The sequence below is a fragment of the Macrobrachium nipponense genome, chromosome 47, assembly GCF_015104395.2.
Source record: "Macrobrachium nipponense isolate FS-2020 chromosome 47, ASM1510439v2, whole genome shotgun sequence".
Lineage (NCBI taxonomy): Eukaryota > Metazoa > Arthropoda > Malacostraca > Decapoda > Palaemonidae > Macrobrachium > Macrobrachium nipponense.
The window spans coordinates 3,424,568-3,440,784 of NC_087222.1; the positions used below are offsets into that span (position 1 = coordinate 3,424,568).

At 41.4% G+C, this 16,217-nt stretch overlaps 2 protein-coding genes across 2 annotated transcripts; both read left to right on the forward strand.

The window, feature by feature from the left end:
* The first annotated feature begins 11,461 nt into the window (after positions 1-11,461).
* Positions 11,462-12,020, forward strand: LOC135204409 (zinc finger protein 583-like). The gene is made up of 2 exons (XM_064234622.1): positions 11,462-11,882; positions 11,968-12,020. Exons 1-2 carry the CDS (start codon positions 11,462-11,464, stop codon positions 12,018-12,020), a joined length of 474 nt encoding a protein of 157 aa, XP_064090692.1.
* Positions 12,015-13,451, forward strand: LOC135204670 (zinc finger protein 771-like). Its single transcript, XM_064234826.1, has one exon. It carries the CDS (start codon positions 12,072-12,074, stop codon positions 12,513-12,515), a length of 444 nt encoding a protein of 147 aa, XP_064090896.1. The 5' UTR covers positions 12,015-12,071; the 3' UTR covers positions 12,516-13,451.
* Positions 13,452-16,217: the final 2,766 nt, after the last annotated feature.

Consider the following 16,217-nt stretch of genomic DNA (forward strand, 5'->3'; position numbering starts at 1 on the left):
ACTGCCGGATTATCGCCATAGTGTGACTGCATCGTTTTCGTTCCCTGCGCCTCTGTTTTCGCACCACAAGAAATTATGGGGCCGAATTTGCAATGACCAGAAAGTCATTAAAAGAGGAAAGTTAGCATTGAGGGGCATATGTTTTGATTGAGAAAAATACAATTTCATACATTCAACTTCCCTGTCAGATATATACTTAGCTATAGACTCCGTCGTCCCCGATAGAAATTCGAATTTCACGACACACGCTACAGGTAGGTAGGTCAGGTGATCTACCGTCCGCGTGGTGGCAGGAATAGGAACCATTACCTTCTAGAATCAGATTTTCTCTATCGGTTGGAATGTAAACATACGTTTGCGGTTCCTCCTGACTTGATTTTCGTGTTTCATCGCCATCGATCTTCTGGGCTGTCTTTTGCAGGGAAGCACTGGGTCTTTGGTTCGGCATACGCTTTTATTAACTTTTTAATGAATTTCGCTTCGAAATTTCGAAGAAAATATTAAGTGGAAACTAAGTGGAAACTACCGAAATTATTGGTAGACACTCACATAGTTTGCAATAAAGGGAATTATTAATATTTATTCATTATTACATGTAATAAAGGTTACAACTTTATTGAGGAAATATTAAACTCTAATTTCCTACTTTAGGAAGTCAGAAAAGCATATAACTAGATACGCTTACTTTAGAAGCTTTAATAGCGTTTGTACTAACGAGCAGTTAGAGTATTAGCAGTACTAGTAGTTGTTGCATCCTCATCACCTTCTTACTCCACAGAAACTACAAATTTATATATGCAAATTTGAAGATAATGAATGTAGCTCAAAATGCGAGCTCTTAAAAGGTAAGAAGTGAATATAGTGTTCCCCAAACTCACAAGCCCAGAGGAGAAGGAATGTCGAAAGCCGCACTGAGGTTTCAGAGAATCCCCACCGATCAGGCGTCCCCTCGGCAGACTCTGAAGAACGTCCCAGACTGCCAAGTTCGCCATTGGAAAGGCGTCCTAAAATAGTTGAGGGTGCGTTCCGATCGGCTCTGTCTCGCTCTCAGGCCTAGACCTCTTCCAAGCTCACAAGCCCAGAGGAGAAGGAATGTCGAAAGCCTTAAGGAGGTTTCAGAGAATCCCCACTGGTCGGGAGTCCCCTCGGCAGGATCTGTAGTAGCGTCCCAGACTGCCAAGGATAGCCGTTGGAAAGGCATCCTAAAACAGTGTTTTTTCGTCATCCGAGTCTTCATCGAAAGGAAAATAGGGTGGAGTTCTGACAAGCTGGCGAGACCTTCTAAAAGATCGTGGAAAATCGCCAGCTTGGGATTCTAGCCCGGAAAGTTTTCCGGAAAGACTATCCACCTGAGAAGAAGAAGAAAGACATTTATTCATTAAATCCTCCTTCCCCTAGATCGGATACGGAGAAAGAAGACGACTCTACGAAGATCCTAGGAGAAAGGCAACAGTAGATATCTTCGTTAATAGAGGTTTTGAAGAAGGATCCTCCCAGGAGAAAGGATCGCTTCCTTCCCGTTAAGAAATCCCGTCCGATAGAAGTCTTTGACAGCTCGGACGAGGCGACCAGGCGCAAATCGCCGACAAGGCGAGAGGATTCTAAAGAGGCGGCTGAAATGAGGCACAAAGCGCCTGAAGCGAGACTCAAAGCGCCTGAAATGAGGCACAAAGCGCCTGAAATGAGACGCAAAGCGCCTGAAACGAGGCGCAAAGCTCCTGAAGCGCCTGAAACGCCTGAAATGAGGCGCGAAGTGCCTGAAACGAGGCGCAAAGTGCCTGAAGTGCCTGAGATGAGGCGCAAAACCCCATGAAGTTATAAACCAGGATCTTCATCGGATATGGAGTTAGAGCCTGATTCTGCAAAAGGTGAAAGACATTCAAGGCCTTCTCCTGATAAGGACGGGAGTTGTTGCACGGCGGGCGGGGGGGTCGCCCTTCTCAGGATAGTCTTAATGCAAGTAAAGGCAAGAGCAAGATCGGCTTTTTTCCAATGGCGGGGACTCAAGATGTCGCACAGGCGGCCGTTAGCCCGTTGTCAGGTTAGAATCGGTACTGCTAAAAGCTTCTTCACCTTACAAAAGGAGGCGCTCTTCTCCGGTGCTCATTCTTCTCCCAACTTGATGGACAGGAAATGGAAGATAGATCCGGGATTGGAAGCCAATAAGGGAGCAGGTCTCTCAGTTATAAGACTTAGCAACCTTTTATTGAAAAAATTAGTTCATTACTAATAAGACGATATTAAAATCTTCCCCCTTCTAAAATAATGCAACCAACCATTTACAGAAAGAGTGGCAATCGTTTGCAAATTGAACAAGATTCGTACTAGCTCTCATTCATTGATTAGAGGCTCTTCCAGATAATAGAGGCGTAGAATAAAGAGAATAAAAATTTGAGGGATTCTCTTCGATCCTAGGGTTTTCATTGCGATCTCTTTCGACTAATACTAATTCGTGTTTATTGACGAAAAGAACAAAGAGGGCAAGATTTCCATTGTCTCTTCTGCATCGGAGAGGAAAGAATGTAGTAAGAAGACTTGGTGTATTACGACCTACTGAATGACAAGTCATATACGCATACCATAGTTGCCTTTGTGGTTCGCTACGGAATTATCTATATCCTTACAGGATTTTCCTGGTAAGGACTTCGCTTAAAAGGTTTGTTACGACAATAGCTACTCAGCTTCGGTATTTAACAAAGGTGTTTGGCTTAATTTGCATTATGAGAGCTTTCTTAGGCTCGAGATTTTATATTCCTTCATTGAATGAAGTAACTGGCAACTCAGGATGAATGCACAGCCAGGCAGCGAACGAGACGGGCTGGGCTGTCATTGTAAGGCCAATACAGTACCATCCAGTTCTAGGTCATGAGCAGTCGGTTACATGTCTCCCTCCAACGGGATCGAATGGTTAACCGTATATTCCCCTACAATCATGGACTTAGTCTCGAATGGAGGGGATAGTTAAGCTAACATAAATAAAATATTATGTCTGCCTTTTGCTAAGAAGCTTTCATAAGAAAGATTATTATAAACTTTCAATGCTGTTTACCGTAGGTAACATTATTAAAGGATTCTAACGCAGCAGAACATATTATATAATGCTCTCATGCTTACGAAAGCATGGCTTATTAGAATACATGCTTAGTGAGAAGATGGATGTAGTAGAGAATTCACTTTAAGACTACGGTATGGTCAAGTCTTTCGAGAAACGCACACAACCTTTTTAGAATCAGATATTGCTCAAGAGAAGATGGATGAGTGGGATGGGAAACATTCTCTTCGTGGCAGAAATGGTTTCCCTGAATGGACTATACTACGTATATAAGAGTTTTTCCTACTAAGAACGGAATTAACATGTGAAAGGATGTCGGGTACCATAAAGGCACAGATGTTCTTGGCACATAATATAAAGAGAATTAGAAGAAAGCGCCAACCTGGCGCAATGCGCCAAAAAGCGCCAGCCTGGCGCAAAAATTGCGCCAGAAGCGCCAGCCTGGCGCAATGAGCCAAGAGCACCATCCAAGATATTTTCTCGTTTTAGCGAGTTATTAACCTAAGAGTCCAGTAGCCTCTCAGAGAGCATGCTCGGTAACGGCAAGCTTCGTTCCTGATTTCGTTACCCATTTAATCACTTAGGCCAATTCCACGACTCCCTCATATCGCAAGAGCATCGAGAATCTCTTTTTTCGCTCCTGTTCGCGTTAACAAAGAGAACCTATTTGGAAAACAGACAGGGAATGTAACGATCCTTAAGAGGTTCGATGCAAGATTTTGCATGCCCGTGAGAATATTCTCGATCGACGATAATAACTGTTAAAGTATGTCTAACATTTATTGCAAAGAGTTGTGAGAACCTGCGAAAAGTCTTCTTCATAGATCTCTTAGCAAGGTAGAAGAGGAACAGTCTTCCTGTAGACTGCTTCCTTTTCCTCGAACCAAGAGAGGTAGCAATATACGGCATCTTTATTTTATATTACAGAATTTAAGATAAAGGGCGTCAAAGAAAGAGAGGATAATACTTTATGCCTCATTTTGGCCTTAGAGAGGTTGGATTCACAGAGGTCACGTTCTTCTCACAGCATGTTGTGGAAGTCTTTTCCAAGACAGTCTGAATATTCTATCAGCATCTATTATAAATGGACCTTAACCTCTCCACTCTGAGTCTGTATGCGTGCAGACTGACCAGAAGTGGACATGAATGGGAGGATTTTTCAAGGTAAATGACAATAGTCATGGACAAGATATAGAATTGCTGCAGATCGTGCTAGAGGGAATGAGGAAACTGTCCTCTTCTGATACCTCTGTGAACCACATAGCGGTTTTTTCTTCCCTTTCAGAGGGAAGAATCACCTTTGTATATATCTGCTATCAAAGAACGCAGTAAAAAGCTATACTCTGTCTCTATAAAGGGATTGGAGATAGCAGAAGATTAAGATCTCCGGGATCTTATACGATACCTCAATATGACAAGAGTAGGATATCATGTACTTCTAATGGGATCTTTTTTGTGGCCACAGATTCTATGTTCCGACAGAGTGGAACTGCTCCTCATCAAACTTCTTTGAGAAATTTTTATGAGGGAATTCTTTGTTTCTCTTGGTCCTAAACGATCAAGAAGACAAGTGAATTTTTTGAGCATTGGAATCTCGCATCAGATTCTATGGAGATTAGGCAATGGGTTCTTGCCAGCATAGTATGTCTGGCAAAAGAACTAAAACCCCCTATTCCTGATTCAATGTTTTCAGATAGAGGTTTCGTTGTCCAGGCAGGGTACTTAGGTTTCATCTACCAGTAGAATGGGTTCAAACGTTTGCCTACAGAGTCTTTGGAATGCGATGACGGCTCGAAATGCTTCCCAGAAGGTGTTCAGAGGGATACAATAAAGAACTAGAAATCAGGAGTCCTCCCAATTTCAGCTCGGAGTCTCCTTCGACTTCCAAGCTTCTTCCCTTCCTTCGGGCAATGATAGGGAAGATTCTGCAATGAGACACCCCTTCAACATGTAAGAAGAGATCTCGTGAGCACGGAAGTATTCAAGAACGACCCTCCTCGGAGGAAGACTATTTCTCTCGTACGGTTAGATATCTATCGTCTTACTGGATGTAGCTGATTACAATCACCTCCCCTTGCCGGAGAGGCCAAACCTCAAAGTGGAAGAACTTCTTCCATTCTTCTCCAGTCTCCTGATAAACTATTGTGGATGTTCAGGACTTTTGGACAAAGTAGCGCCAACCAGGTGCCATATGCCAAAACAGACGTAAAAAACGCCAGAGGCAGACAGTTTCAAGGAACACTGTCATTGTCTGATGAAGAGAAAGAGGGGGTCTCCAACCTAGCGCAGATGTGCTAGAGGCGAACAAATCGGACAGATAAGAGTGTCCGATGTGGGCATCGCCAGACATCCTCGAGACTCTACCAAGCTCGAAGCTCCAGCAAGTGGAGAGGAGTCAGCCAGGCGCCAGGCGCCAAATAGTGCCAGTCTGGAACCAGGCGCGAAGCTACTTCCAGGTGCGAGGCGCCAGCCATGAGTCAGGCGAAAAGCGCCTTCCAGGAGTTAGGCACCAACCAAGTGTCAGGCAGGTGCGAGGCGCCAGGCAGGCGCGAGGCGACAGCCAGACACGAGGCGCGAGGCGACAGCCAGACACTAGGCGCGAGGCGCCACCCAGGCGCAAGCCAGGCTCTAGGCTTCATCCAGAAAAGATCCATTTCAAAGGAAGCCCTGGTCTTCTTTGAAATAAGTGTGATCGCTAAAGCACTTCATGAATAACTTGATGATTCCTTCAAACAGCTGAGAATTAAAAGCGCTTGAAGTGCGAGCTTTTATGAATTCTTGTTCGTTACATAACAATATGTCGTGAAGGACATATTAGCTGTAACTTACGGGAGATGCAACTCTGTGTTGACTTCCTTTTGCACGAAGGAGGTCAAGTTGACCTACGAGAGATCCTTCTCTCTTGGTTTTACGTGTCTACGGGTACGTTGCTGGGATAGGGAGCCGACGCTGATCCTTAACTAAGTGAGTTAATTTTTATGTTAACATAGTGTTTTCTTTTTTCTTTGGTTTGTTTGAAAGGAGTGTGGGGATAGCTCTTTTCAAACTAAGCACAAACACTCGTGTTAGGATCAGGTGATCGGGATCGGTGTTGTGCTCCTTAATTATGCCCCTAGGCATAGGTGTATTGTCATGTAAATGGATAAGACCCCATTGACAAATGACCATTAGATTCTGTCGAGTAAGTGGATAAGACCCCATTGACAGATCTACAAGAACTCTTAGCCATAGGTCACATCCTCGCTGAGGCTCTTGAGACGAAGCAGACTCCTAGCAATAGCTAGGAAGTCGACCCTCCATCTAAACACATAGGAACCAAGGTTTTATTTATTTATTACCTACAACGTATGTTGTTTACCTGTCTAATCAGTAACTAGCTGTCTCTTACCCTCCGCCAAAGGGGCCAATCAGCTAAGTATATATCTGACAGGGAAGTTGAATGTATGAAAATGATATTGTTATTGTACAATAAAGTTTCATACATACTTACCTGGCAGATATATACGATTGAATGGCCCACCCAGCCTCCCCTCAGGAGACAGGTGGAAGAGAAAATCTGGTTCTAGAAGGTATGGTTCCTATTCCTGCCACCCAGCGGCGGGGCGGTAGATCACCTGACCTACCTACCTGTAGCGTGTGCCGCGAAATTCGAATTTCTATCGGGGACGACGGAGTCTATAGCTAAGTATATATCTGCCAGGTAAGTATGTATGAAACTTTATTGTACAATAACAATATCATTTTTTTCATTTCTGATGGTTGCATACTAAACTTCAGCCAATGACAAAAAAAGGAGCCAAAAATTAATTCTTAATCTTGAAAACTAAGCGCGCTGTGATTTCTTGAAAAAAATATTTTTTCCGCTTCCGCGCTCACTCCGAAACACCTCGGGCACACGGGAGACAATTTTTATTTTACCGCTTCGGTGTTTAAGGGTTAAAGAAAATCAAAATATTAACATAGACTTAAATCAATGAAAAGTGCTAGCAAAAAAAAACAAAAAAAAAAACATAATCCCCTTATCCGTAGTCTGTTCCTGTATGGTTTTTGGCAGCCAGATGTACGGCAAGGTTAGAAACATTGGATTGTATCTACTTTAGAAATATCTGTAATTTTTCGGGGTAATTTGGTTGCAAAAAAGGCATAATATACATGAATTAAATTAACATTTTTTAATAACAAAGTAAAGTTGAACTAAATAATTAATAAAGTAAACAATTTAGGGAATAAAACTTTGCAGTTTCATCGTCTGCTGTTCGTAACTGTGTTTGTGGCGCGCACGCTTCGGAACCAGGAACAGCAATTTGTTTAAAGTGCAATGTGGAGTGAACTGAGACCAAAATGTGTATAATAACAATCAAATAAGCACTGTGGAGTTTCAGTTGTAATGGCAGTAAGGATAAAAACCACCGATTACAGGGTAAAAATGAATTCAGTTCAAACCATGACCCCAGGAATAACAAGTTTCATACTTTCACTAATAAAGGCCACAAAATGTTATTTTATTGTGCTGATTACAACTGCAATCTTGAGTAAGATCAACAAACGTTCAAATGAGTGCTGGGAAGGCTGGGCAAGATGGTTGATAGTCCGTGAACAGAACCTTCCATCCACACGGTAGCCGCCATATTGGATTTCAAAACTGCCTTGAAAACATATTTTACGAAGAGCGTCACATGCTTATTTTAGTTCATATGGGGCTTTCATATATCACATTATGTTGACACAACTTCAATCTTTTGAATGGTATGCTTAGAGTTGTAACTGTATTCTTGTTTCACCAATTCAATATCGAGTGAATAAGACCCGTCCAGCGTGATGAGGGTTGGTCGTACGTGATTTTTTACCCTACCTTGTTTGAAATTTCACAAGCTAAATCCTATGTAAAGACCTTTAGGTTTGTATGTTAGGAAAACTACAAATTACTTAAGAACTTTGTAGTATTGAGAAGGTTATTACACATTTTTGTTATTTACATCATATTGCCAAAGTAATGGGATTTTTTTATACTGAAGAAAGAAAGATCAGATACTATAAATATTTGACAATAAATTACTGTAATGTAATATATGAACGTTTCCATTAATGACTGAATATTTTGTTTGCCTCTACGTAACATTGTAATTTAGAAATAATTTGTGATGCTAAGAAGTGTAATTGGACTCGTGAAATATTTTGGTTTTTAACTTATATAATTGTGTTTCATGTTTGAGCCAGATTGATTGCTTTGTGGTGTAAGGAGTCTTGTTTGTTTATAAGAATATATCATATGCAGTATCACTGAAAGCAGGCTGAAAATAGGCTAGGATTATTGTGAACTATCAAAAGACCTGGGTGCATCCTACTATTCTGTGAGGTGTAGATTATGTGAGAAGACCATTAAAAATTGTTTCCTTCAGTGCTTCCTCTCATTCCAGGAATTCCACTATCTGAGTGTTTGGCAATACTACAGTAGTTGGCTCATTTTGAGAGCTTTTTGTGGCTGAAACGGAATATTTATTGACATAAAACTGACTGCTTCAAAGGTGTGTATTCAACGTACTTTGAGAATGGAAGCTGAAAACTCAGTTTTGCCTTTAATCAAACAACGAAAGGACATTTTGAAGGGTGAACATAGTAGTATCAAAATCACAGTTGATTGATGGGTCTCTATCTGTAAATTCTTCCATAGAAGTCAAGGGGGAGTCAGAATATATTGATTTTGGTGAAGTTGATATAAAATATATATGCCACCTTATAGAGATTGAAGAAGACCATCCAAGTTTTGATGTGGAGTGTGGAAAGAAGAGTATTAGAGAAGAAAATATACTGCTACTGCAGTTGCTGATGATTCTTACGTCTTGCAGAAAAGTATTTTGTGAGACATTGTCTTGTAATATTGATGAGAATTATTACAAAAATATAGATTTTTTTTTTTTTATGGAAAACCAATATGATGGGGAAACCAGTAACTTTTGCAGAATGTCAAAGTACTTTTTCTCACTTGAGTCATCTCACAATCCACTGCAGAATCCATATTGGAGAGAAACCATATACTTGCTAGTACTTGCACTGAATAACAGAATACTTTTATTCCCCTAAACCATCTCAACACTTACATGAGAATTCATACTGAAAAGATCACAGCACTACACCACACTTATGAGCAAGCCTTCTCAAGAATCACCAGAGTTGCTCACAACCGGAAACACCGACCTTCTCCCTAAGAGCTCTGAGACTGAGCTTCCTAACAAATATAGGCTGTCTACCAACAACCTACAAATGGCTCACAGGAGTCATAGCAGACAAGATCTATGAACACCTAGATCAAGGCAGATATATGGAAAAGTGATGCATAAGAAACAAACTTGGCACTAAATATCAACTGCTAATAAACAAAACAATATTAGAAGATTGTAAGGAAAGACAAAGGAACCTTAATATGTCTTGGATAGATTACAAGAAGGTATTTGACAGGGAGAGGCACACCTGGAAATGAGATCTTTCCGGGCAGCCCGGATGATTAAGTGGAAGACCACTCTCTGTCTAAAAGGGCCAGATAGTAATTCCAGACATGAAGATCCAGAGGAATATTCCAGAGTGACAGCCTCTTACCACTTCTTATCTGCTTGACCATAGATCCGCTTAGTAAAATTTTGAACAACATTAACACTTGCTATGACCTAAGCAAAATCAGAAGCAGAAAAGAGAATAAAAGAGTGAACCACCTGCTCTTCATTGATGACCTGAAGTTGTATGCAGATTTAGAAGAAAAGCGGAAGAACTAGTTAGGACAGTCCACCAATTCTCAAATGACATCTGCATGGACTTTAGGTTGGACAAGTGTGCGAAGTGTACAATGAATAAAGGGAAGAAAGTAACATCAGAAGGCATAAAGGTAGAGGAAGACATGTCTGCATATAAGTACTTGGGAATAGAAGAAAACACTGGTACAGAGCACAAGAAAATGAGAGAAAAGATAAAGGAAGAATACATCAGCCGATTAAAAAAGATCTGTAAGTTAGAATTAACGCCAAAGAACAAGATCACTACCCTAAACCAGTGGTGATACCAATGGTGACTTATGGGTTTGGCATTGTAGACTGGCCACAAGGTGAGTAAGACAGGATGGATATTAAAACCAGGAAGATTCTCACCCTACATAAAGTCACATACAGACTCCAGTGTATGGACAGAATATACCTTCCTTGCAGAGAAGGTGGATTAGGCTGACAGAGATCAACCACACCTACAAAGCAGCAATAGTAAGTATATGGCAGTATTTAAAAAGCTCTGAGGACGAAAACATCAAAAGGTTGCTCATCACCAAAATGAAGCCCTGAGCCAACTAACAGCAATAACAAAACAGGCTAAGAACTTCGCAGGAGATCTGCTAGAAGACAGAGGGTATTGAACAGACTCCAGCAACAATGATAGCCAGGAAGACCAGCCTGAAATACAGTCACAGAGAAGAGAAACTTAGAATGGAAAGGTCGAAAAACCACGGAAAGGCTCAAAGATTTCAAGAACTGGAAAAAGTCACATAGACAAAGAAGTCACTTAGATGGATAAGAAATGGAGGTCTAGGTTATGATGGAGAAATGCTGATAATATGAGCACAAGATGAAGGCCTCCTGACAAATGGCTTCAGGAAAGTGGTGGGCATATCAGCAAATGACCAGTGTAGGTTTTGTCATGCAGCAGTTGAGAGTGTGAATCATCTGGTATCAGACTGCCAGACCCTGCTTGCAGAAGGTCACTACACCGCCTGCCACAACAAGATCTGTGAATATATCCATTGGAAAATATGTAAAGAATATAGAATTGAAGTGAAAGAAGAAGTGTGGGAGCATGAACCAGATTCAGTCTCTTCCAATAGAGCTGTTACCTTCTTTTATGACAAGGAAATTCCAACAGGAAGATCTATAGAAGGAGGTGCTATAAAACGGTACATGGCAACTACTAGATAAAAATTGTTTATATGCACTGGATGTCTTAAGCAGCTTTTTCATTAGAACCACCTCAAAATGCAAATGCAATTTGTATAAGAAAAAAGCCAGTCTTTGATAAGTAGATTTGTAACACTCCCAAGGCATGAAGGAAAGATGCTGTTCATTTGATTGTCAAAACTAGTTAGGCAGGAATTTGTGGTAAAGGCAGAACCTGGTGGAATTGTTAACCAACTTTGGCCTGAATAAATTTCTTGGTTCCAAACAGAAGCCAAGGCTGTTGCATTTCTTTTGAGACAAATTGTGTCCAAATGATCGTTGCATTGTGATTTTTTTTCCCAGGAGATGCTTTTCAATTTCTCATTATATTTTTGTTATGAACAATGCTATTCAGAACATGTTTTTCTCAGATTTTTGTTTATTTCAGAGTGCTCCAAGCAGAGGAAAATTGCATCAGACTAACCAAGATTGATTATTGTAAATGGAACATCCTGTGGAAATGCTGTTAATCAAAGAAGAGAAGGAGAATTTGGAGGAGGATCTTTTTGAAAACAAAGATGAAGAGACTTTATTTGCAGACCCCTTAGAAGTCAAGACAGAACCAGGATTGTTTAACCATAATGAATTTGTTGTGAATTGTTCATCCCGAGCTATTAAGAACGAGGACAGCTCTCCAAGCTGTGAAGATGAAATTGAAAAGGTCTATATTGCTGAAGAAAATAGGCATTTGGATAGAACAGAATTATTTTCGAAAAGAAGCAATACAGTAGGGAAGCGAATAACTTGTGATGAATGCCAAAGGACATTTTCACAGATGTGTGACCTGAAATCCCACATGAGAACTCATACAGGAGAGAAACCATATACTTGCTCTATATGTCAAAGAAGTTTTTCTCAATCAGGTTATTTAAAAAAACACATGAGAACTCATACGGGAGAGAAAAAGTTCACTTGCTCTGTATGTCCAAGAAGTTTTTCTCAATCAAGTGATCGCAAAAGACACATTAGAAACCCATACCAGGGAGAAAGAAACCTTATAATTGCTCTATAGTCAAAGAGGTTTTTCTCAAACAAATGATCTCAAAACACACATGAGAACTCATACAGGAGAGAAACCATATACTTGCTCTATATGTCAAAGAGGTTTTTCTCAGCAAAGTGATCTCAAAATACACATGAGAACTCATACCGGAGAGAAACCATATACTTGCTCTATATGTCAAAAGAGTTTTTCTCAACCAAGTCATTACAAAACTCACATGAGAACTCATACAGGAGAGAAACCTTATACTTGCTCTGTATGTCAAAGAAGTTTTTCTGTATCAGGTGCTCTCACAAAACACATGAGAACTCATACAGGAGAGAAACCATATACCTGCTCTATATGTGAAAGAAGTTTTTCTCGATCAGGTGCTCTCACAAAACACATGAGAACTCATACAGGAGAGAAACCTTATACCTGTTCTGTATGTCAAAGGAGTTTTTCTGAATCAGGACATCTCACAAAACACATAAGAACTCACACAGGAGAGTAACCACATACTTGTTCTATATGTCAAAGGTTTTCTTGTCAAAGTTATCTCAAAACACATGAAAATTCATACAGGATAGAAACAGTTCACTTGTTTTGTATGTCAAAGAAGATTTTCTGCTTCAAATTTTCTCAAAACACACGAGAATTCCTACTAGACAGAAACTGTATACTTGATCTTTGTCCAAGTAGTTTTTTAATTCTGAAATTCTCAAAGGACACTTTGGACATCATTGTAGAGAGAGGACATTCTCCAGTCCTAATGTAAAAAATGTTGGACAATTTCAAATACTTTGAGATTACTCATGGAAATTTATAATATTTAAGAGGGCAATTAAATGTGCTGAATGTCAAAAAGGTTTTTAGCACCCCACTGCTCTCAGACTCTTATGAGAACCCATATTAGAGAAAAGCCATTCATGCATCATGACTGCCCGATGAGATGTTTTGAATCACGTTGTCCCAAAAGGTGTGGGGAAACTCATACAAGAAAGAAGTCATTAAACATCAATGAAAATTAGATGCAGTTTTATTTTATTACTTTTTGATATGTCCTTGTTTTTAATCTACAACGAATATGATTTAACATTAGTAAATCCTAATGCGTTATATTAGTTAATTAGACACACTGGACTTACTGTATTCTGTTTGACCTTGCTTTGTAAATGACTGAAGTACTGTAATACTTTATTCTGTTTAAGATAACCCGTCTGAAGTGTTGAGCCAGTACTTCATTGTAAATGACTAAAATACTGTATTACTGTATATTCAAAAATAACCAGTCAGAAGTGCTGAGCAACGAATTGCTTTGTAAATGACTGAAGTATTGCTATATATTCTGTTTTAATCTAACCAGTCAGAAATGGTTAGCTAGGACTTGCTTTGTAAATGACTAAAGTACTATATTATTCTGATTAGATTAAACCTCTTCTTTTAGTTTAGTTCAATGTACTATTAACATGACAATTTCGAAAACGAAAAATTGCATTTTTCCTAAACTATACAAACCTGAGGTCCTTTAACAATAGGAAGTAGCTAGCGGCAGCTGGAACGGTCGTAAGCTTCGAACAAGGGGAGAACGGTAGTTAACTGCTTGTCCGACAGTCGCGCGCCGCGCGACTGGGAGGTAAACAAATCACTTTTGCTTTTGGCCCATGCAAAATACGCAGAGTGAGGGGTGGCATGAGGAGGGACTATATGTAAAGGACCTCAGGTTTGTATAGTTAGGAAAAATGCAATTTTCGACAAATTGTCATTTGTTCCGATACGTAATACAAACCATCGGTCCTTTAACAATAGGAAGACTCACTTCTTGGTGGGAGGAATCTGAGTCTTTTGATGAACAGACTGGTGTTCGTCCATCCCTGGAATGGAATGCCTCCCTGGTCGTAAGAGCGAGGGAGGGATCCAAGCCTCTGTCCGATTGATCGGGGTGTGCACCGCAGGATCAATGGTCAGACCTCTGGCCGAGTACTAAGAGAGAGGCAAGCGTATCTCTTCGTACCAGCAAGCAAGAACTTGTTCCTGTTTGCAAGAGGCAACATAAAGTATGGGTTGTCTCAAGCTGGCATCCACCTTTTTTTTCCTCCCCTTGTTGGAGGCAAGTGGTGGATATACGCTCCTATCCCTAGTGAAAGGGATAGGATGGGGCTCTGTTGAGTAGGCTCACCTGCATCTTGTCCTAATCCCAGCAGGGTGACGACCGTGTCCCTCTAACCACAGGTAGAGGGGAAGAAAAAGATGGGAAGAGGAGCCAGTCACACTCTCATTCACTCATCCATTCTTACGGTCACACCAGGACTCGATGCTGTTCAGCCTTGCGAGGGTCTGGGTTCGCTACACAACGTGTTGAGCAGCCACACGGGTCCCAAGGAAAAAGATCCAAGGACCTGTGGGCAATATCCGAAGGGTAGAAGGAAGGGCATGTGGTCGGTGGTTGGACCAGACCCCTGCCTCAGTACCTGCGCCACGGAGAAGTTCTTGCGGACAAGGCAGCATCTCCTTCGCATCGAAGGCGGTGAAGTCCATTAGGGAGGGGATTGTGAACGACTCGAACCAATCGTCAGGGACCGAAGGGTTCTGAGTCTTCGCTAGAAGTTCGGTACGAAATCGAGCGTCACGGATTCCCCATACCCCTGGATGCTTGACTTCGCAGGAGAAGTCATGCAGTTCCTTAGAGGAAAAGAAGGAAATAGTCGCATGACCTATTCCTCTTCTCTACTTCGGTGATGTCCAGTACCCATACTGGTCTGTCCGTTTGCCACGAAGTCTCTCGCATCCTCCTATCCCCATGCAGCGAAGTTCTCGTAGTGGATAGGACACCGACACTCCATGGTGGGTGTCAATGGTATGGGTACTGTGACAAGCTATTAAAACGAAGTAATGATTGCTGTGTAACAACCGAACTAAGTCAAGAGCGTAGTTGCGTAACTGACTCGGCCGCTCTGACAGCTGGCCGACTGACTGCGTTCGGTAGGAGGCAAGTTGTCAAAGCATCCGAGTAAGTCACGTGACCTTCGCCATTAAAAGGGTTATGCCGAGAGACCAAACAAATAATGTATTTGTTTGTCACCAATGCCGGACAGCGAGGTGATGATTCTCTTAAGGCATGTGCCCAACAGGCGAAAGTCAATTGCCTTCTAGAGACCGAGGTCCCTGAAGGCAAAACATCTCATGGTTGTTGAATCTCAGCTAAGGAGAAACAACACTATGTACCGTTGAAGACGAAGGTAGATATTGAATGCAACCTACGTCTTCACAGACGAATCGAGAGAAGGATTCTCAAGATTCATAACCTGTGCTTACAAATGACTGAAAACGCTAACCGCTATTTCATTGCTGTCCGGTGAGAAGTCGTAGTTGCAATGAAACAGCGGGGCGGTTCTTCTTCAGTAATGAAAACACAGGGGAAAACCGCCTGAAGAACTGCTTTTCTCATGGGCTGGTCTGAACATGTTGGAAGTAGAGCTGTCAGGTCGGAGAGTAGGCGATGTCTTCTGACACATCTCGTAATTCGGGTTGAACAATGAACAATTGTACACCTACGAATACGAGATATTTTGAAGACAAACTCAGATGTCTGCAAAATCATTCGCATTATCGCAGTGCGATGCAGCGGGAGACTTGTACGACTTCTGTTACCGTGCGGTAAACAGAAAGATGAAAGAGTCCAAGAGATATCTCTATTGAAAATTCTCGCAATGTCGAAGGCGATGGAATCTAGCGTCACAGCAGTAGATGGTCCTTCATTATTGCGAGAATCCCCATTAATCAGAGACCTAAGTCCATGATTGTTGGGCAGAGATACGGTTCGGTAGTCAATCAAACCAGGGGAGAGAGAGACATAACTGACCGTGCATCTCGGAGGCCCAGCTGATACTGAGCTGCTGTCAGGCAGTTCAATACGCAGTAGTTGAGCCTGAGCTCTCGCCGACTCGTCATCCTGAGTTGCCATGTAATCCATTATTCCATGAAGGAATGCGTTCGGCTAGAACTACCGAGCATAAAAGATATGCTCGAGCAATTATTTTAGGCGAAACGAATTTCGGTAAATATAAAAGTTGAAATGGTGTTGTCGTGACAAACCATAAGTATATAACATTGAAACTGAAAACTCCTGGGAGGTTGCAGGCAACCCGAGTTGCAGTTCAATTAGAATACTTCTCTCTAAGTCGCAATCCGTAGATAAACTAGGATATGCGCCTAC